The sequence below is a fragment of the Aegilops tauschii genome, chromosome 5 (genome assembly GCF_002575655.3).
Source record: "Aegilops tauschii subsp. strangulata cultivar AL8/78 chromosome 5, Aet v6.0, whole genome shotgun sequence".
Taxonomy (NCBI): Eukaryota; Viridiplantae; Streptophyta; class Magnoliopsida; order Poales; family Poaceae; genus Aegilops; species Aegilops tauschii.
The window spans coordinates 540,157,685-540,181,346 of record NC_053039.3 but is presented as its reverse complement, the minus strand read 5'-3'; the positions used below and the strand labels follow the sequence as shown (position 1 = coordinate 540,181,346).

Here is a 23,662-nt window from a genome sequence, read left to right as displayed (position 1 = left end):
ATAAGCGACAACGGATCCCGTTGCCGCAGTCCACTTCTATGCAAAATCGGGGCTCGAGGCGATCCATTCAGTAATACCCTTGTAGAGGAGGAGGAGAGGATCAAAGAGATCATATCCCTCCATCTTTGTCCAAATTCCATTGCCTCCATAACGTCAAGCAGAAATCCCCCAACAGACCGAGTTGAATGCCTTGGCAATATCGAGCTTAAGGAACACTAGGAGATATCTGGCACAGTGAGCAGCCTTGATCACATTTCTAACATACAGAAAATTATCTTGGATCGAACGCCCGTGGATGAAGGCACTTTGATTGTGCGTGACAAGGTGGTTGATCTCAGGTGCCAAACGTGTTGCTAACATCTTGCTCGCCAACTTTGGTATGCTATGCATCAAGCTTGAAATCACTTGCGTCTTGCACTCCTCCTTCTTAGGCAAAAGCATTACATTTTCCATGTTGATATGTGCCAGTTTTGCCCTCTCCAATTGTGCACACAATTGACAGCCGCCAGCAGATCTATCTTATTGTTTCCCAGCAAGATTTGAAGAAGGCCCCAGTAAACCCGTCTGGCCCCGGTGCCTTTTCCCCATGAGTATCCTGGATTGCTGTCGGCAGCTCTTGTTCTGAAAAAATGCCCTCCAGATGACTCAAATCACGGCACGGAAGCCCGAGCATATCCCAATTGAGCTTGGCAGTTCGAACGAATGGTGCTCCGATGAGATCCTTGAACCCGTCAAAAAGAAGTTTGGCCTTGCCTGCATGCTCTGAGACTGGGTCATCGACACCGTTTAGTTGTGGGATGTAGTTCTTGCACATTCACCTTGAAGCCCTCAAGTGAAAGAAACGTGTGCTTGCATCACCCTCCCTAATTTCAGTCATTCGTGATTTTTGTCGCCATCTAGCCCTGTCCACTGCCGCAAATCCCAATAGTTTAGCTTTGAGCCACGCACACAGCTGCCTCTCCCTCTCTGAAAGTGTCCTCTCCTCTTGAGCCAAATCCAGACTGAAAAACACATCGCTGGCTAGTGCCGATATGAAGACGGTTCAACGCATCTTCTATTTATTCCATGTTATTAGGGCCTTGGCTGTCCACGACAGCTTCGTGTGCAGAACTCTGATGGGATCTCGAGACCTGACTTCCTTCGACCAAGCGCCTTGCACCACCTTCGCAAAGTCTGGGCAGTTTAACTAGTGGTTCTCAAATTCTTTCTTGCCAATCTACTTTAGATTTATTAATACTTTCATTGCGGGACCTATCCCCGAACAACCATTGCTTTTCTCTGTGACGATATAGCCAATCATAACCCAGTATAACATCATTGCTTTTCAATTTCAGTAGCTTGAAGGTGTCTTGAAATGTGTGCCCTTTAATAAGTAGTATCTGCAGTGTAAGCTCCAGTAGTTAATTGACCTCTGAAAAGCAGTGCAGCGGGTCACCTCCATCCTTCACAGCACAAGCGGGTAGTGATCGGAAACATTGGTGGAGGCGGGTGACAGCTGAAAATGAGGAAACCTAGCTTCCCAGTCGCTAGTAACCAGGACCCTATCAATCTTAGTGAGCGTGGTGTTCTCCCTCTCATTGGACCAAGTGAATCTCCTCCCAAACAATGGGAAATCAACCAGCTCTAGATCATCAATCGCACCCTGAACCTTCCCATCATTTGCAAGTTAATATTGTTGTTACTCTTTTCCCTCGCTTTGCATATCATGTTAAAATCTCCTAGTACCTTCCATCTTGGTAACATATGTTGCTTGATCATCTTTAGGTCATCAATGAATGTTACTTTGTCCTCCGATTATGGCCCATACACCCCACAGATCGACCAAGTCATTCCATTAGTTTTGTTTCTAACAGTACCCGACACTGAGTGCAGTCCCATTGCCAGCGGCTCAGCCATTATCTCGTGATCATCTTAGCAAGCAATCAGAATCCCACCTCTGGATCCATTGGCTGGCAGATCTATGAAACTATCAGCCACCAAAGGAAGTTGATGGTAAACATTTAATTGCTGAGAAATATTACGAGACTTAACCGAAAAAGTGAGGCGTTGGTGGTTTAGTAATAGTGGGAAGATATATCTAGAAGACCTATAAAATTTGTAGGCGCAGTCTTGCTGTCAGTGCTAGCCCAAAAGATAGGTAATTAGGGTGTGTTTGGTTTGTGTCCAAGATTGCCCCACCAAAGCATTGGCTAGCCAAAATTTTGGTTGAGGTTTTCGCTGCCCATGATTTGGTCAACAGTGAAAAAAAACTAGAGTTGGCTAGCATTCATTGGCATTGCCAAAAAATTGGCAACCATCCAAATAAAAACCAATCTTTGGATCATAACCAAATTTTTGGTAGGTTGCACATTGGCCACAATCCAAACACACCCTTAGTGGCCTCCCGCTGGACCAGAACAATAACCATTTTGGCAATTCAGTAGGGGTCACTCCATACGGGATTTTTATCTAGACAAATCTCGGACAAGAACTTTTGGACGGAGGTAATAGAATGAAGTCAAATTAGATGCATTATTGGATTTACAATTTAGTGCTGTTTGTCACATCAATCTCAAGGTCTGAACCGTATATATGCTTCACACGATCATCACTTATGTAAATTTTGCATCTTCCCATCACGCAACTTGTATTTGAGGCCAAAGTGCCAGACTTGGTCCACCCTTCCGGAGAAATGTCGCCGGTTCAACATGCCGCGACCCGTTCCACGCTGACTGATGTCGCCTTCAAGACGTCTCCATACATCCCAGGCATGACCAGCTGCGCTGTGTTGCAAATCGAAGTTGGCCTTGGCTTCTTCTTTGATTCAACTAGCAAGCATATATGCGCGCCTGTTGCCTATAAATTCATCGCCAACTCGTTCTTCTTCGTCCATCCTCCCATCATCGATCTCGCATTAGTTCGTCCATCTCATCCAACCATGGCAACCAACCCTCGGTTCGTGGCGTCGTTCGACGTGGAGAGCAGCGACAAGTACACCAGCTTCATCGCGGGCATCCGCAGCAGGGTCGCCAACACGAAGCACTACTCCCACAACGTCCCCGTGCTGCCGCCGGCGGACCCGCCCGGCACCCCGCCGCGCCGGTGGTTCCACGTGGTGCTCAGGACGCGGACCAGCACGCTCACGCTCGCCATCCGGGCCGACAACCTCTACCTGGAGGGCTTCCGGAGCAGCAACGGCACGTGGTGGGAGCTCACGCCCCGCATCATCGCGGGCGCCACCCACCTGGGCTTCGGCGGCACCTACCGCGACCTCCTCGGCGACACGGACAAGCTGGCCGGCGTCGCGCTCGGCCCGCAGCAGATGGCCGAGGCCGTGAACGCGCTCGCCGCGCGCACCGCGGCCGACGCCGGCTCCGGTGCCAAGCAGCAGCAGGCGAGGGAGGCCGTGGTGGCGCTGCTGCTCATGGTGAACGAGGCCGCGCGGTTCCAGACCGTGTCGGGGTTCGTGGCCGGCCTGATGCACCCGAGGGCGGCGAAGAACAAAGGGACCATCACCGGGGAGATGAAGGCGCAGGTGAACGGGTGGCAGGACCTCTCCGCGGCGCTGCTGAAGACGGATAAATATGGAGACGCATCTACTAGCAAGAACTCTAAAGACAAGAAGCCAACGCCGAAAGGCCCGGAAAAATCAGCTCCTGAAGGCCCGGCAACGTTCACGGCGTTTGACAAGATGGGGGTGAAGACGGCGGACCAGGCGGCCGCCACGCTGGGGATCCTGCTGTTCGTCGCCGTGGAGGGCGGGACGGCCAGGGACAAGGCGCTGCAGCTGTTTCGTGGGACTCCAAATTACTAGTAGCTTGGTGTGTAGGTGGATGGATTGTTGCTTTCAGGGCACAGAAATCCTACGAGCGATTATACTTTGCTTTATGTGTGTACATTTATTTTTGAACCGGGATTACCCCTTTCCATTAATAGAATAACGGAAGTACATTGTCCCAGGACAGAACTAAGAAGGAAGCAGGAAAGGGGAAAGCGAGTTTAACGCATCGTCGGGAAACCCACCACATGAACTCGTTTACGAGACACCTGCTGTGGGGCGAAAACCTGACGACACCTATATCTCAAACGAACCAACAACTCCAGCATCAGACTTTGCAAAATACAAGACCCCTCAGGTCACAACCTCGCGCAGGAGTCAAAACAAAAGCAGCATGTCCTCCTGGACAGGTAACCGGAAGGCGAAGAAGAGATGAACGGAGCTGAAGCAGATCCTCAAGTCGTCGCCGAATCCTCCGTCGCAGCAGCGCAGATCATCATCATGTTGCTTGTGTTGTTCCTCAGCATCTGCGACCCCCGCTCCATCGCCTCACCGTCCGCCCTCTTCAAGAGACCTGCCCAGTAGGTAATGAAGACACAAGCGGAGAACACAATCTCAAAAGGGGTTTTAGGCAGTTTAAACTCAAAGGTGGCCCTGTTGCGACAGTTCCAAATAGCCCAACAAATGGCAGCTAGTCCAAAAGTATAGAACTTTGCACCATCAGGAAGATAGATATAGCACCAAGAATAGTATTGCCAAAGGTTGTTGGGGCATAGGTCGGTGCCCAGGATCGCCCCCACCGATCGCCAGATAATCCTAGAAATTGGGCAAAGGAAAAAAGAGGTGTTGTGCCGTCTCCCGAGCAGCACAAAAAGAACATTTAGCATTACCAGGCCACTTGCGACGTTTCATAACATCTCTAGTCAAAACAGCGTCCTGGAACAACTGCCACATAAAGATTTTGATCTTTAGGGGGATTTTGGCTTTCCAAATCCACCGGAAATCGCATCCTGCAAGGTTGGTTTCAAGCATCTTATACATGGTTTTTGTAGTAAAACGACGTTTAGGCCCAGGAGCCCAGCCAACCTGGTTTGGCTCTGCCGAAGAGATAGAATTCAACACCGTCGTGCGCATCACATTCCACATATTGTCAAGAGGGGGGTTAAGCCCTCTGCGAAACATGTCACCAGCCTCCACCCCCCCCCCCCCCCCCCCAAAGTTTAGCAACCGTGATATCAGGCAAAGTACATATGCTAAATAATTGAGGATACTGTATGCGCATAGGGGGCAAACCATTCAGGGAGTCCTCCCAGACTCGCGGCACATTCCCAGAGTTAATATGAATTGTTCTGCCCTGCATGTAGTATTCTTTTACTTCCATAATATCTTTCCAAATAGGAGAATCACTAAATTTACTCTTCACCGTGGCAACCGTATCCCTTTTCAAGTATTTGGCTTTAACAATATCTTGCCAAAGCCCCTCTTGAGTATCAAGTTTCCACCACCATTTGACAAGGAGGCTAATATTTTGTTTGCATAGATCTTTCACTCCTAGGCCACCTTTGTCCATGGCACCTTTATGTGTGTACATAGTCTGGTATGTATGTTCTGCGTGCAGTGAGTAGTGTAATTCGAATAATTATGTTAAATCAATAAATGGAAACAGTTAAATTAGAACATCTCCAATCGGACTTTTTGTCCCCATAAGTCCGGACGGACAGCCCGGACAATGCTCGGGTAGAAGAAACGAAAAAATAAATTAACCGCGTAGAAGCTATATCTCGCTTATACTAAGGTCTACCTCCGCTCGCCTGAAGCTTTTCCCTACCTGCTATAGTACTAGGCCGGCACATTTCCGCGTGTTCGTTCGTTCACTTGTTGTCACTGGCTGCGTTCGCTTCATTTTTTTTCTTTGGGTTTTCTCTATTCTTCACCGGTGTTTTTCGGTTTTCATTTTTTATCATCGGGCTTCTGAGCTTCTTTCACGATTTAAATTGTTTTTTTATTTTTCCTTTTTTATGTTTATGTGTTTCTTTCTTGGTTCCACTGTTTCGCATCCATTTTGGTTTTTCTTTGGTTTTTTGGGTTTTTTGTGTGGTTTCCTTTTGCTCCCTTCCTGCCTTATCCGATTTTCATTTCTTTCTTCTTTCTATGTTTTTCTTTCCTGGTTTTCTTTTTCTTTTTATTTCTGGTTTTTATTTTCTTTCTTTCACTTTCACTCGTTTACATTAGTTTTCATCAAAATAAAATTCTTTTTTTTTCTTTGGTCTCCCTAGTTTCTTTCCCGGGTTTCTTCACTTTTCTTTGGTTTCTTTGTTGCTTTTCATCGGGTTTCTTAATTTTTTTCAACTAACGTCTACTTGTTTTCATTACATAATGTACATTTTCTGTTACGTGTTAAAAAAATATGATACATATTGAACATTTAATACATCATGTACTTTTTTAAAATACATGTTTTGAACCATTTTTCAAATACACAATAAAAAATTCAAATGCAAGTTGACCAATTTCTCCATGGCAGTACCGATTTTTTTCCTCTCAAAATGTACACTTTTGATACATATATATATGCCTAACATTTTGTAAACACATAATTAACATTCTTTTCAAAATATATGTTTTGATGTCTACTTTATTTCTTGTATGTTTTACATTTTTCGTATACAACAGGAACATTTTTAAATACATGTTTACATTTTTTTTAATATGTGATCATTTTTTTCATTTTTCATTTTTGTAATTTATTTTATTTTTATTTTTATATTTGTCTTCACTTTTTTATCAATTTTTAAATACATGATTAACATTATATATATGTATATGTGTGTGTGTGTATATATATATATAACAAATTATATCTACCACCGGTTGTAGTTACCACCTACTTGTTTGTCCTCCACGTGTCCTCCACCATTGCACTCAACCGGGCAGAGAGATTGGCTTAACGGGTGTGGTGAAATCCAAACTGTGGCAATTAATTTAGGTTATACTAATAAAATAATCCGGCAGGTGATGCGTTTGTTCAACGACCTCCTCAATTCCAGCCTACGTACGTGAACAGACAATCTATCGGATAACCACGTTGACGCTAATCATTCTCTTGTTCGGTGGAAGAAAATTTTCTGGTGAATATGTAGCTACCTTTTACTAGAAATAGCCAAATCAGTAGTATACGCTGATTACTCTTGTAGACTGAAAGAAAAATTCCTAATGAATACGTACCTACTTTTTCTTAGAAATAGCCAAATAGGTAGTATGGACTATGGAGTATATATGTAGTATGAGCTTATAAATTTCCTTAAAAAATCTTAACACTATTAGTACATACCTACTTTTTAGCCGCATGGAGTATACTACTGTATACTTGGAGTATGAGTTTAGCATATAATTAGCAAAGTATGAAGTACGTTGTATATGTATATTTTCCATTAAGAGTGTGGACCATGTATTTTTTTGTGCATGACACATATTTTAATACAGTATGTGTGTCTTAGACATGCCCTTTAATTGTAGAAGTATATGCTTTAGCCAATGCAACCAAAAGACCGATCTGATGGAAGAGACTAGGCAGCACATTATACATGCCCTTACGTGTGGCTCCCTCAGGCCTAAACGTGGACCGGAAGTGGGCTGCAATTTAATTGCGCCAGCCGGGTCTTGAACTCAAGACCTCTTGGCTCCGATACCATGTAGAAGTGCATGCTCTAGCCAATGCAACCAAAAGATGAAAAAGACTAGGCAGCACATTATACGTCAACATTAATATAGAAAGTACATTCATAAATTCACACAAAAAAGGGAGTATATTCATAAGACAAGGTAGTATGTAGTATTGTAGTATAAAAATAAAGTAGTATGGTTCCGTCAAAAAAAAGTAGTACGGAGTACATGTATTTCATAAAGAATAGAGTATCTGGCGAGAGAATGTTTTAAAGAAAGTATTGAGTATCTCTAAAAAACAATGAGAAAGAGTATATGCTCCAAATATAAGAAGTATCTCTAAATAAAGGAATACTTGTAGATATTAGAGATACTGAAAGAAGTATATTCATTAGGTTCCCTCTACATGTACAAGTACAATATGTGATGAGATTGCTTGGCAGCAAAAGTGCATAGATCTGCGGTGCAAAACGAAGTGTCTATGCACGTACTAAACTCTGAAGCAAAATGAAATATCTATGCATGTACACTCTGAAGCAAAAAGTGAGCACTAGCACGTAGTCCCTTTGCCTGGTTGTGGTGCATGCTTGTGCACGTGCGTGTATAGATCTATAACATGATATACACATCGGAGTATGGAATATGTAAGGGCGAAGTCACTGTCACGCCAACGCCGGAGCAGCCACCGGTCGGCGATGTGGAGCCTCGCCGTTGTTGCCGCCGCCGGCGATGACTGAGCAGTCATCTGCCAGCCATGTCTAGATGTCTGTAAGATTGCAACCTTGCCGGAACGGTGACCGTGTACAACCGCTAGTCGCCGTCGCCGTCGCCGCCGCGCGGAGCCGTTACCCATAAGTAGTCGCACTGCCAGATAGTATTAGGTAAATCGTCACCGGGCCACACCGGAGCAGCCAGTGGTTGGTGCAGCCGTACATCTTCATGACCGCCACCGCCACGAGCGCCTGCATATTAATCGCGCACAGAAAAAAGACCACGATCAGACGAACAAAAAAAGAAAGAATACATGTACACATGCTAGATCTAGAGAATTAGAATGAGATGGATCTAAGATTAACATGCCTATTCAAAACAAGATGGATGAAAGAAATGGATCACGATGGTTACCTCTTGGCCGTGAAATATGACGCGCCGGATCACGAGGGATATGATTGGAACGGTAGCTTCGTCTTTTGACTTGAGGTAGTTATCTATGCCAATTATCTGGCCGCATAAATCGGGAGGGTGCGGCTGGTTTTTTCAATCGGGTAGACAAATCTGTCTACTTTTAAAAACCAAAACCCGTTAATCAACGGATGTGCATGGGTGAGATCGGAGGGCTGCGAGGGTGGAGGTAACTACCACCCAATGGTAGAACCTATATATATAGGTTTTGAGGTCTACTTTTTCATACAGGTTGTACGTTTTTTTGTATATAGTAGAAACATTTTCTTATACTCAATTAACATTTTTTAAATACATGGTTAACATTTTTGGACCGATCTAGCGAGCGGCCGGCTGCTCGCTAGTCGTCCCGAGCGGCCGGTCTAAAACAGAAAATTTTGATCCCTAATCCATAAAAGGTAATTTGTCCCTTCCAATTGATAAAACAATTCTAATTAGAAAAAGTATCACGTACTAGAAAAGTATTACAAAGAACAAACAGATATGAACGCATTTATTTTGGGTTTTCAAATTTTTAAAAAGTCATAACTTTTAGATCGCGCTTCGGAATTAAGATCCGTTTTCACCGTTGGAAACCTCGCGACGTGTTCTTCAAAAGTAGATCCCATATGAGGATGTTTCGACGAACTAGTCTTCCTGCCAACTAAATACCAATATATGTGCAACTAGACTACATGCCGCGCCAACTAAGCATATGCGTGTGCCAATAATCCTTCTGCCAACTAAACATCAATGTGTGTGCAACTAGACTACATTGCCACGCCAACTCAGTATATGTGTGTGCCAATAGTCCTGTCAACTAAACATCAATGCGTGTGCAACTAGACTACATTGTCGCGCCAACTGAGCATATGTGTGTGCAACTAGTGTCCTGCCAACTAAACATCAATATGTGTGCAACTAGACTACATTACAAGCCAACTGAGCATATGTGTGTGCCAATAGTCCTGCCAACTAAACATTAATATGTGTGCAACTAGACTACATTACAAGCCAACTGAGCATATGTGTGTGCGACTAGACTACATTACAAGTCAACGAACGAGGGTTGCACATCGACTACTAGGTAGTTGGTCGGGACAGTAGACTAGTTGCACAACAAAGTTGTCGTGGTTGCTAGATTGCAATCTCATAGGAAGTTGAATCATGCAGATTCAAAAATAAGTTTTGAAAAAAGTTGCACGATGTAGTACTAAAGTTGCACAATACAGTACTAAAGTTGCACCATATAGCACAAAAGTTGGCATCGAAAAAATTTCGTCGAAATATACTCATGCGGGATCTAGTTTCAAAGATCTCGTCGCAAGAGTTCCAGCAGTGAAAACGGATCTGAATTCCGACGAGCGGTTAAAAGATATGCCTTTTTAAAATTTAGAACTCCAAAATAAATGTGTGGATCTGTTCTTTTCGGAATGTGGCAATCAGTGTATTCGCATTTAATACTAACAGCCACGTGCACTAGAAGACAAAAAAAATTAACACATAGATGCATGCAAGACCGGCCGCCCGTTTTGCCCAGATGATGCGCGTGCACCGGGAAGAATTTGGGAACATTTTTCACCCATATAGTTTGGTATCTACTTTTTTTCAAACAGATGGCACACTTTTTGTATATATAACAAACAATTTTTATGCCTGTTTACATTTTTCAAATACATGATTAACATTTTTTCAGATATATGTTTTGCTATCTACCTTTTTCATACAGATTCTACATTTTTTGTGTACATTAGAAACATTTTTATTATACATGCTTAACAGTTTTCAGTACAGGGTTAACATATTGTACACATCAAAAAAATTATACACATTTAACACTTTCAAATACATGATTAACAAATTTTTCATTTCCACAAACATTCTTTTCAACACTACCGACATTTTTTGAAAATTGCGTTAACCAATCTTTTTTGTATCGCATTAACATTTTTTGATTCGCCTTTATATAAAAACTATATAAGTTTTTCAAACATATCAATTTATAATAAATATATAAAGTGGAAGGCGCAAAAATGATGGGATGTCATCACGATATTAGCAACACACTTCCTTAGTCAGTCCATTACCGGCTCCTGTTTTGTGAATGCTGGCGAGGCTAGCTACCACCTTGCATTAAGGGAAGCATAGTCACGCCCATCTAACCAAATCAGCCAAATCGTCCTCCTATGTCCGTCCTGCTCGGACACCCCCAAACCGAGCACATATCTGGGAAGGAATGATCAATCCTATCTCGCGATCGTTGCGGTAGATTGTCGATTGTCGAATGGACGCACACGACGAGCGAGGCAAGCGCTCTTTCTCCGCAGGACCGTTTTAGCGTAGGTAGTGCACTGTATTAACTGGTTTTGGGAACCTTCTAGAAGGTTTGTGAAGAGTTTTAATCTTTTTTCTATAGTTCTTCTGTTTAATGGTTTTTATTTTTTTGGATTTTAATTTTTGTTTTTTGTTTTTTTCATTTTTATGTTTCCTTTTCTGCATGTTAATTTTTTTATATTTTTTTTGTTTTTATGCTTCTTTGTTTACTTTATTAAAAAATGATTTCGTAAAATATGTTCACAGTTTTCAGAAATGATCTAATTTTTCCAAAAAATGATTGAAAATTTGTGAAATGTTCCCGCTTGGAAATTTTGTCCAGGGTTTCAAAAATTATTCCTATTTTTATAAAATACAAATACAAAATTGGGTTTTCCCAAATTATGAGCGGAGTTTCAAAAAATGGTTGCGCTTTCAAAAAAATTGCATGTTCTTGGAAAGTTGTTCCTGATTTTGAATAATTTCTTTTGTTTTTATAAAATATTCAAAAATTCAAAAATTATTCACATTAGAAAAAAATTGAACTTAAAAAATTGTTCATGTTTTTAAAAATGTTTGCATTTTCCATTAAATGTTTGAAATTTCAAAAATTGTCAGAACGACAAAGTTGTTCGCAATTTTCAAGAAATCATTTTGAAAGCAATTCAAAAATGTTTCAAAGCTCGACATTGTTAGTGTGGTTCTTAAATATTTCGTGCTTCACATCTTTCACGAGGACGCAATTTTCTAGTGGCTAGAAGCATGCATTAATCAGTAAGAGGTTACGAGTTTGATTCCTCACAATCGCAGTACATAAAGCAGCTCGCTTGCGCCCAGTTGTCCGGCCCAATCACATGAAACCCTGTGCATCACGCTCATATATAGCGCATAACCGGATCGTTGAGTATTGTGATTATTAGAAAAATTAAGATAACGTAGAATATTATATTACCTTGCCTTGTACTCCAATATGACCATGTACTATATATACCCACGAGGCTTAAACAATACAACGAACGCTTCCACCAACCTCTCTCCCTCTTCTAACATGATATCAGCCTAACTGATCCAAACACTAGCCGCCCGTCGCTTCCGCTCCGCGTGCCGCCTTCGGGGCGGTCGGCCTCCATGACCGCCGCCGGAGGCCGCGCCACCCGTAACTAGAGTTCGTACGCCAGTCGTGTTGACCTGCTGCCCTAGAGAGTCTTTTTTCCCGAGCCCTTGCTCCGGGTTTTTTCTCTCTTCCGCCGGTCATCTTGATCAGCGTTTTCTTTTTGGTTTTCCGATCTATACTTGATCGGTTTGCGTCGCCCGCCTCCGCCGTCGACCCCGTGCACCTCTACTCCGACACAGGTGCGACCGACAGGCTTCTTCACCAACACGACGGCCTCGCGTGACATGCGGCCCCTCACGGCCGTCGTCCGCGCCCCGGCCCACTCGTCGATCTATGTCGGCCATCGCCGCCACCTCCGACCGGGACACCTACATCGCCCCGACCCAGCGGCCTCGCGCCATGCGGTGGCCCATCATAGCCGTCGTACGCGCGCCGGCCAGCCCATCGATCCACGCCACCCGCCTCCGCCGCCCCGTGGTTCTCCTCGCGGCTGCATCGACTCGCGCATCGCCGCTACGTCGCCCCTTCGGGCCGTAGTGCCGCAATATGCGGTCCCCCCGTCGCCCCGAGGTCTTCCCGTCGTCGCCAAGACCCTCCTGCTGCCGCCGTGTCGCCCCTTCGGGTCGTAGTGCCGCGATACGCGGTCCCCGCCGCCGCCCCGAGGTCTTTCCCTCGTCGCCAAGACTCGCCGGCTGCCGCCGTGTCGCCCCTTCGGGCCGTGGCGCCGCGGACGCGGTCCATCGCCGTCCACGCGCGTCGACTTCCCGTGGCATGCGCCGCGCCACCTTCCTTGGCGCGGGAACGCCACCGTCCGCGCCAGTCTTCGTCATGCTGTTGGGTTCTCCTCACCTACTTCGAGCACCGCCGCCGCGCTCCTAACTTAGCCGCCGCCGTCGCTGCTACCCCGTAGCCGCTGCCGCCTGTCCACCCTCCTTCGTCTTCGTCCAGCACCAGCCCATCGCCCACGTCGCCGTCATCTACCCCGACCACTTTGTCTACTCCGACCACCGATGGCGCCGATTGGCGCCGCAACCGTCGTCGAGTCTTCTTCTCTGCTGGCCCTCCGACTCCTCGACATGGCGTACAGCTCGTGCAGGTCCCAGTCTACGCATGCCCGGTGCTAGCAACACCGCTGCGTGCCTTCGTCCACGATGTGTCCCGGGGCTTGGCAAACCCGCCGCGACGCGTCGTCAACAACGTCTTCTTCTCGGCGCACCCCTGCTTCGACACCACTGCGCCCATGCTAACTCGGCGCCTCCTTGCGCCCGCTGCTCCACGACGACTTCCTCAACACCGGCTACCCCGACTTGACATCGACCACGACGTTCTTCGCACGGCTACCTCGACCGCGGCTACACCACCCTACGCTCTCGGCTACTTCGACAAATGGCACAAAGGGCTACCGCCTTGCTTGAGCAACCCCGTCAGGGTTCTACTCTAGCCACGACTTCCGCGATGCATCGACCGTTACGACTGTGGAGGGTGTCCGTCGGCTTGCTTCGGATTCTTCTCCAGTCTCACCGTCTGTGGCGCTACCATTGTGATTGCGGGGCGGTGTTGAGTATCGTGATTATTAGGAAAGCTAGGATAGCGTAGAATATTATTCTACCTTGCCTTGTGCTCCAAGATGATTATGTACTCCTATATGCCCACAAGGCTCAAGCAATACAACGAACGATTCCATCAATCTCTCTCCCCCTTCTAACATGGACCAATCCGGACGACTTTTTCTTTTTCTTTTTTATCTTTAATCTTTTTCTATTTTTTTTACGAAAACATCATGACTCTACTTCCTGTTTTTTTATTGATTTTCAAATAAATAGTACGTCAAATGTCTCGAAATAAGAGGAAGAAAGAAAAGAAACTATACAGATCAAAAGAAACGAAAGATCAAACAAACAAAAAAACAATTGTACATGAAGGAATAGGAACAAAGAAACATGATGAAGCTATCTGAAAGAGCCAACCCATGCTTCAAAGTTCTTTGTTCCTTCCTCTTAGCCCTGAAGATGATCCATTTGAGCTCTTCTTTAAAGTTCTTCCTGCAAGCATAAAAATTGGGAGTTCTGCCGTTGAAAATGTAATCATGCTTGGTTGTCCAGATGGCCAGTGATTTCAAGTCCAAAATAGAACTGCTAGAAGTGTCTTGATGTGAGCAACTTCATCTTGAATCCATCAGTGACTAGGAGGCATTTGTAAGACCAACACATTTGTGCAAAAGGACAGTGCAGAAATAAATGATCCCTTATTTCAAGCACCTGCATGTCACACATGACACAAATGTAGTCCTCGATGAAGAAATTCTTTCTTTGGAGCATGGCCATGGTATTAAGCATGTTGTACACCATTAACCAGAAGAAGATTTTGTGTTTTAGTTGGCAACAAGTTTCCATATCCATCTGAAGACTGGAAGAACCTCATGATCTGGAGAGAGCAGTTGATAGGTTAGTTGTCCCAACGTAGTTTGCCATCCAATGTGGACCTCTGTGTCTGTTATCCCGTAAACATCAAGCAACCCAGAGGGCTTTGTGGGAGTCCAGACCATCGCCATGCACGACTTGACACCCCGGCCCACCCAAAGCCAAGACCCCGCACATTTAGAGCAGTTCGCACTATTTCTGCACCAAAACCCCACTTCTCCACCCCTTCCGCTCCGATCGGCGCCGTCCTTCACCCCAATTCCCGCGCTTTACGCTTCAGTTGCCGCATGGACCCGTACAAAGAACTAGCGGAGCCGCAGAGCTGGAGGATCCAGAGAAGGTGTCCGCCCGCAAGATCAACTTGGCGATACGACAAGCCTGCCGCCTCAAAGTGGAGGCAAAGGATGGTGCAGTGGGTGGGGTTGGAGACGGGGTGCAGGGTCTAGGAGGGGCTGGGACGCGGGGTACCATCGCCGTTGCCATCCATGCACACGCTGACCTGGCCGGATCAATATCACTCGCCCTACTTCTACGCCGCCAGGCAGCTAGACCAGCAGGGGTAGTTCTCGGCCTCCGCCATCGGGTTCGTGTCATATAGCATCAACGTTTACACAACGCCACTCCATTTCTCGACCCAGCATCGCCTCAGCTTGTCCGGTTGTGGACACCGGGCATGGAGCAGCTCAGTGTCCGCTATCTGTTCGCCAGCATGTCTCAACCGGGCGAGACAACGTATGACGACGCGGACAAGAAGTTGATCCACGACAAAGGCGGAGGTTGCTTTAAGAATGGACAAGTGAATGACTCGGAGCTGTTGGGCTGGTTCTTTTGTAATCGAGTGCGTGTAAAAAACTATAAACGTCCACCTCTTTCTGGTAGGTGATCGAACCCTATGAACATCGTACTTTAATTTGCTCATATTGCTATGCATTTGCATGACCAGACTTGCACGGATGCTTAGAGAATGCAGTTGGATGTCCAACTCGACCAGTCCACGAACAAATAGTGTGTACGTTTTATGTGTCCGCGTTGAGGATGCCCTAATACTGTTTGAAGTAAAATATATAAGACGATGGATTCACAAAGATGTCATGGCAAGGTTATATCCTCTTCTTCATGTCAAGCTGATCCAGAAACCAAAGCACGATACATGCTTACTTGCTCGGTAGAGCTATATTGGCGTATAAACGTATTGCCTAGTCTCTTCCATCAGATCGATCTTTTGGTTGTATTGGCTAGGGCATGCATGCACAGCTGACGCACTTTAGTCCTCATACTCAGCAAGCTTGTGTTTTTTTTTTTTTTAGGGAACTCAGCAAGCTTGTATTACTGACTCACTTTATAGGCGACGGGTTAGTGACGCGGCTGAATCGGTGATTGTATATCGATTAGTGGCACCGATTCCTACTTTTGGGCGAGACAGCAGTCGGACCCGTCGGACCCGCGCCTGCATTGTTTTCCCTGTGCAAACGACGGGCGCACGCTCGGTCGTCACGTGCACGCACGCCCATGCCTGCTCGGCTCCTCCTGCTGCCCGCTGACACACGCAACGGCTCGATCTATCCATCGATAACCCCTGGCCGACCGGCGACGGGCGATGGACCTCCTCGTGCGCGCGCGCGTGGTGTGTCTGCCGCGCGCTTTGCCTGCCGCCATGCCGTTGCCCGGCGGGGCGTGTCCCCGGCCCCCAACGGCATCATCTGGACCGGGTTGCCCGCGCGTGCGCGCAAAGTGATCGCCGCCGGGCCGAGCGACGGCGTCTAGCGGCGGTGCGGAATCCGTGATGCCGACGCGCGCCCACTGTGGGTGCACCAGTTTAAAGCGATCGGAAGGCGGGTAGACCAAAAGTTGGAAGGAGAGGAGAACCTGATTCTGCTTCTGGATGATGGACCGCACCGCCACCGCAGGAGAAAGGGAATCCCGATTTCTTCTTCTTCTTCTTTCTTCGATCGACGACGTTGCCCTCCTCCGCTATGTCCGGTGCATGATTTTCAGTTCGTTTGTTTAGATAGGGGTCGAGCAAATTGTTAGGGCATCTCCAACGCCGATCCCTAAATCGGACACCGCATTTATCTGCGGACAGAGGGGCAGCCCGCGAATACGGATGCGGAAAAGCGTCATCCAAGACAATCCGCGTTTGTCCTGTTAAATTTTGGAAGAATTCTAGCGAAAATGAACAAATTTGATGCATGTGGGAACGCATCGGATATTCATTCATACTTGCACGGTTTTTTTACATAAAAATCGGATGCTTTTCATTTAAACCGGAGCAAATTCATAACATTTAGTTGTGAGTCAGCATAAATACGACATTGATACTCTGGAGCGGCGCTAACCTTTTCGTGCAGGAACGCACGCGGGCACAGGAGAGGGGGTTTGGGTGGGCCACAATCGTCAGACGCGGGCGTGCTAGCGATCTGGACTCCCGCAAAGCCCCCCACACCCCATCCCCAGTTTGTCTCCAATTTGCGAGAAAATATATTCGGCCCGCCAAATGGATCTACACAGGACCATGTAGGATGACATCTCATACCTCCCACAACCGTCCGGACACATCTCAAACCACACGCAACCGTCGACCGAATTTAGTAGTGCTTGATAAAGTGAAGCCAAAGGTATCCTCTTATATGAACGAAGCGTTACTCGCGCCCTATACTGAAGAGGAGGTGAAGCGCGCTCTGTTTAGCATCGGCGACCTGAAGGCTCCCGGTCCCGACGGCCTCCACGCTATCTTCTATAAAAAGTTTTGGCACCTTGTGGGCGATGATCTGGTGAAGGAAGTTTTACATGCTGTTAATACCGGTGTCATACCAGATGGGTGGAACTCTACAACCATTGTCATGATCACTAAAGTTGACACGCCAGAGAAGGTAACACAATTTCGCCCCATAAGTTTATGTAACGTTGTCTACAAGGTGATTGCAAAGATGCTTGCAGCAAGGTTGAAGATTTTTCTTCCAGATATTATCAGTGAAAATTAAAGTGCATTTGTACCTGGGGGTATTATTACTGATAATGTGATTGTAGGGTATGAGTGCCTGCATGCAATGAAGAAGAAGAAGAAAGGTAAAGTTGGGTCATGTGCAGTAAAATTAGACATGCATAAAGCCTATGACCGGGTAGAATGGGTGTTCCTAAAGGCCATGCTGTTAAAGTTAGGCTTTGATGATCGTTGGTTCCAACTTATTATGGCTTGTGTGACTTCAGTACAGTACAAAGTGAGATTCAACTCTAATGAGACTGCACCTTTCAGCCCCTCGAGAGGTTTGAGACAGGGGGATCCTTTGTCCCCTTATCTCTTTCTATTATGTGCTGAAGGTTCGTCTGCTCTCATAGCTCATGAAGAAGAAGGGGGTAATCTTTCAGGAGTCAAGGTGTGTCGTGACTCGCCAACTATTTCACATCTCCTTTTTGCTGACGACTCACTTATTTTGATGCAAGCAAATGCTGCGAATGCCAACTGCTCAAAGAGAATATTGGATGACTATTGTGCCGCTTTAGGAAAATTGGTCAGAGCAGCAAAATAATCAATATTTTTTAGCCCAAACACAGAGGTGGATGACAAGGTAGAGGTTTGTCAGGTTCTTGATATAATGACCGAGTCTCTCTCTGATAAATACTTGGGTCTCCCTTCAATGATTGGGGTAGACCGTGTTGACTGCTTTAAACACCTAATTGAGAGAATTAAAAAACTTGTTAATGGTTGGAAGGAGAGAACACTATCTTATGGTGGCAAAGAGGCATTGATCAAAGCGGTGGCGCAGGCCATCCCAACATATGCGATGAGCGTATTCAAATTCCCAAAAAAAATCTGTAAGGGGATCACTGATGCAATTTCGCAGTACTGGTGGGGTGACGAAGAAGACAACGTAAGATGCATTGGTTTGCATGATGGAAGATGTGTGTTCCAAAGAATAGAGGTGGAATGGGCCGTGATATTCACAGTTTTAATTTGGCTATGCTGGCCAAACAATGTTGGAGATTAGTTGAGAATTATGATTCACTGTGTGCAAGAGTCCTACGGGCGAAATATTATCCAAGTGGTGATTTGTTGAATTGTGAACTGAAGAAAGGCTCATCTTATGCATGGCAGAGTATATGGGCAGGAGTTCAAACTTTTAAAAAGGGTTGTATACGGAGAGTAGGAAATGGTATGAAGATCAACATCTGGGAGGATTGTTGGATACCGAGCAGCTCCTGTAGGAAAATCATCACCCCCAGAGGTAATAGGATTCTTACAAGGGTCAATGAGCTCATTGATCCCATATCCGGAACGTGGGATAAGATTCTAATCAGGGACAATTTCCTGGATATTGATGCGGAGCGAATATTACAGATTCCCATTTTTGTGCATGAGACAGAGGACTTTGTGGCCCGGCATTTAAAACGATCCGGCATATTCACAGTGCGATCAGCATATTACAAACAATGGGAGGATTGTTATTTGTCGCACAATATGGGTTCAGTTGTTGGGGGATCGGCGCCGCATCCGGTATGGGATAAGTTGTGGAAGTTGAAAGTACCAGGGAAAGTTAAAATCTTCTTATGGAGATGTCTACACAACGCCATCCCATGTATGTGTGTGCTAGCCAATAGACACATATCCACTTCTGGACAATGCCCAATTTGCCGAACACATGCTGAGGATGTGGCTCATATGCTAATAAATGCAGTCGGGCTAAAGAAATATGGAGACATTTGGGATTACATGGTATGATGGACTCGCCGCATACTAATGCAAGATCGGGAGCTGAGATTTTAGAGATGGTTCTGTGTGACCCGGTACATCAGAGAAGCTATATGGGTGTTGTGGATTTACCGGAGATGGTCGCAGTGTCTTGTTGGTATTTATGGTGGCAGCGGCGACTGATTGTTCGAGACGAGGAGGTGCAACCTCCAGACCGTACGGCTGCAGCAATACAGGTGCTAGAGCTAAATTTTGTGAAAGCGACAGCGAAACCAGCAAATACACCTCGGGTGAATCACTGGAGAAGACCGATGTCAGGTTCGTTGGCTTTAAATGTTGATGCTTCTTTCTTTGAAATTGAACACACAGGATCCTGCGGGGCGATTGTTAGGGACAGCGGTGGCATGTTCGTGGCTGCATCTACATCAAAACTCGAGCATGTAGCGGACGTTGTATCGGCTGAATCTGCAGCTCTGGTCGAAGGATTGAAACTAGCCCTTAATATTGGGTGCAACTCTATTTTAGTTCAAATGGATAATCTGATGGTGGTTGAAGTGCTCAATCTTAATACCGGATACTCCATGATTTCAGCACCTATTCTAGATGAATGCAGAAGCTTGTTAAGTGAGTTTGGGAAGGTTTCTTTAGAGCATTGTAATAGAGAATCAAATTCTGTAGCTCATGCGCCAGCTCTTCGGGGTCGGGATGATCCACTGTCTGTGTGGCTGGACTCCCCACCCTCTTTTATCTCTCTTTTATTAGGAGACGATATAAGTGTGGTTTAAGTGAATAAAGCTAGCCATAAAGGCCTTTCCATAAAAAAAAAACCACACGCAACCGTCCGGACTATACAGTTCAAACAGTTGCGGGTGGTTTGAGAGATAGCGTTGGAGATGTCTTACGGTGAGTTAGACGTAGCTAACCAACGACTACATGGTGAAAAGAACCCATACGTTCGACCTGAGTTCTTCTCTCCACCACTATTTCCACAATCTCCATTCTTGGAGTAAGCCATTTAAGCGCATTATTGGGTCAATAATTCAGCGCTGCTCGTTACATCAGTCTCGAGCACTCTCAACTGCCATATTAACTCGCCGATAGCGGTACGGCATTCCGTGGTGGAAATGCAGACGCCACTGCTGCATGCAGACAGAAGCAGGACGACTGAAGCTTGTGAACCATGAACAGGGCAATCGTGGCCGAAAGCCTGAGCCACGCCCACGACTTTCTCACCGCGCTCTCTCTCTTTCTTTCTGCCGCGCAATAAAACTCCGGAGCAGAGCCAATCTACCATGTGAGGAGCTCAGGAGCAGCGTGGCAGGGTCTCCTATAAAACCATTTTCCCTTGCACCATCGCTGCACTCTGCACACTGCACTGCGCCACTATCCAAAATAGCTCAGCTCAGCGCTGCTCCACTCGCCGCTGAACTCGGCTGGACTGGTGACACAGTTGCACGCTACCGCGCCATGGCTCCCCTGCTCTTCAAGGACATGAGGAGCCTCTCGTGCTCGTCGCCGGCGTCCACGGCCATATGCCCCAGCCTGGAGCGCCAGCCCATCTTCCGCCCGCAGAAGGCCGGCGTCAGCCCGCTCTTCCAGGTCCCGGCCGAGCCCAGAGCCCACAGGCAGGACGGCAGGAAAGGGCAGCACCACCACCACCACCACCGGGCTGGCGTTGCCAATGGCGAGCTCGCCAGCCCGGCCGGGTCGACAAGGTTCCTGCTCAGCGGCTGTGCCGCCGTCGATGAGATCCAGGAGGTCGCCACGGCTACGGCGGCGCCTCCGGCCGCTGCCCCGGGTGGTGATGTCAGAAGAGAGGAGCCGGCTGCTGTTGATGTGAAGAACACGAACACCAACACGCAGGAGCAGGTAAGGATACTCTGCAGTTCTGTTGTGAATCATTGCTGATTATTTGCCGTACTACTACTTGTGTTCTGAAGATTTGATTCCACTCGTCTTGATACCTCAACAGAAAAAGAGAAGATAGAGGAATATACAGAGTAGGTAGAGATGGTGCAATCATCACTAATCATATCGGTGTTAGACCCAGAGAGTGGTACTTAATTTTATTCGGCGATTTCATTTGGAAATACAATGCTGACAAGTACTTGTAGACAGTATCTTTTGTGTGGAAATGATTGATTAATTTGTTGGACACGTATTCCAAAACAGATTGATGTTTGTGTATACACTGCTGCTTCTAGTTTGCTTCCAGGGTTGCGTCTTCGCCTCTTTTGGTTCAAAGTGTTCAAAGCCGGCACATCATGTGGTTGCTCTGAAGGGATTAAGCACTCTGCTTAATTAATTTGCTGGTCATCGTTGCAGGTGGTGGTATTGAAGGTGTCCCTGCACTGCAAAGCGTGCGCCGGCAAGGTGAAGAAGCACCTCGCCAAGATGGAAGGTGAGCATCGTAAACTTTTTCTTCAGGTTCAGTAAAATTGCAGATACAGATAACCAAGCTGCGTTTTGTTTCTGAAGGTGTTCGGACGTTCAGCATCGACTTCGCGGCGAAGAAGGTGACGGTGGTGGGGGACGTGACCCCGCTCGGCGTGCTCGCCAGCGTCTCCAAGGTCAAGAACGCCCAGATCTGGGCCGCGCCGCTGCCGCCGCAGCCCGCCATGGCCGCCTAGCTCGCCGACGAGACCAAGATTAAGAAGCCTAGGATTCCAGCGGGTCCTGGCTCATGGTAGGTAGGGAGCTGTGTGTGTACGTACGTGAGCAACTCAGCACGGACGCCCGTACGCGTGCGGGGTCACCCACCGGGGCACGCAGGCAGCCGCTGACGAGGGCCAGGCCGGCACGGTGGACCAGCGGCGAGCGGATGCGCCACTGTGTGTGACACGCGTGCACATGCATGTCGTTCGTTGTGGGGCGCTCCCCAACGGGCAGAAGCTGCTGCGGCGCTTGGTTGTGTGTTGGTGCTGTGGATCTCGTCTCGTGATGTGTTTGTTTGGTTGTGTTCGGCGCGTGGTGTTTCTTCTCTTGTCCTCAGACTGCGAGCGTGTGGCTCTGGTCGTTTATCTTCTTATTATTACTGTAATATATGAGCGTTCGTATATCGATTACCTGCACTTGCCTTCTCGTACTTTTGCGGAAGTGATGCGGCGATGTTTGAGCAACGCAATTTTTTTAGTTCATACCTACGCGCATACACTCATCTCTATAAACGTACACATGCACACTCTACCCTTATGAGCATCTCCGAGAGATTGAGTCGGCATATCATCTTGAGATTTATAAAGTCACCGTATGCGCCTCATCGTCGACGGGGAAGTCTTTTCCCAGAAATAATGCAAGCACCAAAATTTACACCGTCCCTCTAACCATCCAACCACGTGCTGGTTCGCAAATCTTGAAGCTTCTTACGTTGAAGAAAAAGCGAGGCGACTCTCCTTGCGTGTGCCTGAAATGACACCGGAGCTACAGACCTTCGACTGGCGTATATCTATCTGTCCCCTATGGTGTGGAGTAGCTACAAAACTGACACGGGCCGACTCAAATCAGAAAACGGGAGGCACCGGCATAATGTTCTTCTTCCCATATTAGTAGCAAACCCAGATCCCGTTCTAATATTTTCTCTCTTATTTTCAGCAAAGATTCACTTGTAGGAATCTACTCCATCTGATGCACACCACTATATTTATTTTTCGTCTAAACCGACCAATGATTAGACTAATGATTTAAAGAGCAATATTCATCTGTAAAGCATGAAAAGTAACATGTCTAATATAATTATAAAGAAGTAATTTATCACTAACATAAAGATTTACCACGGGTTACTTCGAATAGATTGTAATCATGTACATCAGCTCATGTGATCGCTATGCTGAAGCATGGGGGAGAAGATGCTACATACATATTGCCATAAACCCGTAGTTTAGGGGATGGACTATTCACATCTCATGACAGGAGTAGAGGAGTTTGACATTGATGTAGAAGGCGATGATGCCTCTATTACAGAGTACCAAAACATGGCTCTAGAGATCCCCTCCCCTCCTCAGATTGCGATATGGCCGCGACCAAAAATTACATGGTAATTTAGAGGTGAGTTTTGAGGTATTTATGAGCCAAGGGGACTAGACCCTCATGCAGAGGCATCATGTGGCCCCAACACATAGTGGGGGCATGCTCTAGCCCTAAGTTTGCTAGAATGCATGGGCCTGTGCCACCTGCCCCTAGGCGGGCCCTTCCGCCACAAGCCTTGTTTTGATGTAAAACTTTGTTCTAAATTTTCTCGGATTTTTTTGATTTAACAAATATACCCGTTCCCCATGAAAGAACAAATTAATTAGAAATATACTCATCTTCTGACATTTTATTAACCAGATGATACATCACGCGTTGCTGCTGAAATCGGTTGCAATATATTTCAATGACAAATATTTTGATTAATAACACATCAACCAAAATAAAAAATACATACGGTTTATTATATTTGATTATGTATATTTGTAAAATATTTATTAAATATAAATAGAATAAAAGAGTAAAAAAATCCCATGCATGGTTGCCTATGGTGGTGGGTCTTTTGCATGTTGAGGTGGGTA

The 23,662-nt window shown here is 46.3% G+C and overlaps 2 protein-coding genes across 2 annotated transcripts; both read left to right on the top strand.

The window, feature by feature from the left end:
- Nucleotides 1–2,642: 2,642 nt before the first annotated feature.
- LOC109784155 (protein synthesis inhibitor II-like) lies at nt 2,643–3,938 on the top strand. The gene has a single exon (XM_020342748.4). It carries the CDS (start codon nt 2,672–2,674, stop codon nt 3,791–3,793), a length of 1,122 nt encoding a protein of 373 aa, XP_020198337.1. The 5' UTR covers nt 2,643–2,671; the 3' UTR covers nt 3,794–3,938.
- Nucleotides 3,939–20,238: 16,300 nt separating this feature from the next.
- LOC109784157 (uncharacterized) lies at nt 20,239–22,180 on the top strand. The gene is made up of 3 exons (XM_020342750.4): nt 20,239–20,984; nt 21,441–21,516; nt 21,594–22,180. The coding sequence occupies exons 1-3, from the start codon at nt 20,259–20,261 to the stop codon at nt 21,743–21,745; spliced, it is 954 nt and encodes a 317-aa protein (XP_020198339.2). The 5' UTR covers nt 20,239–20,258; the 3' UTR covers nt 21,746–22,180.
- The last annotated feature ends 1,482 nt before the right edge of the window (nt 22,181–23,662 follow it).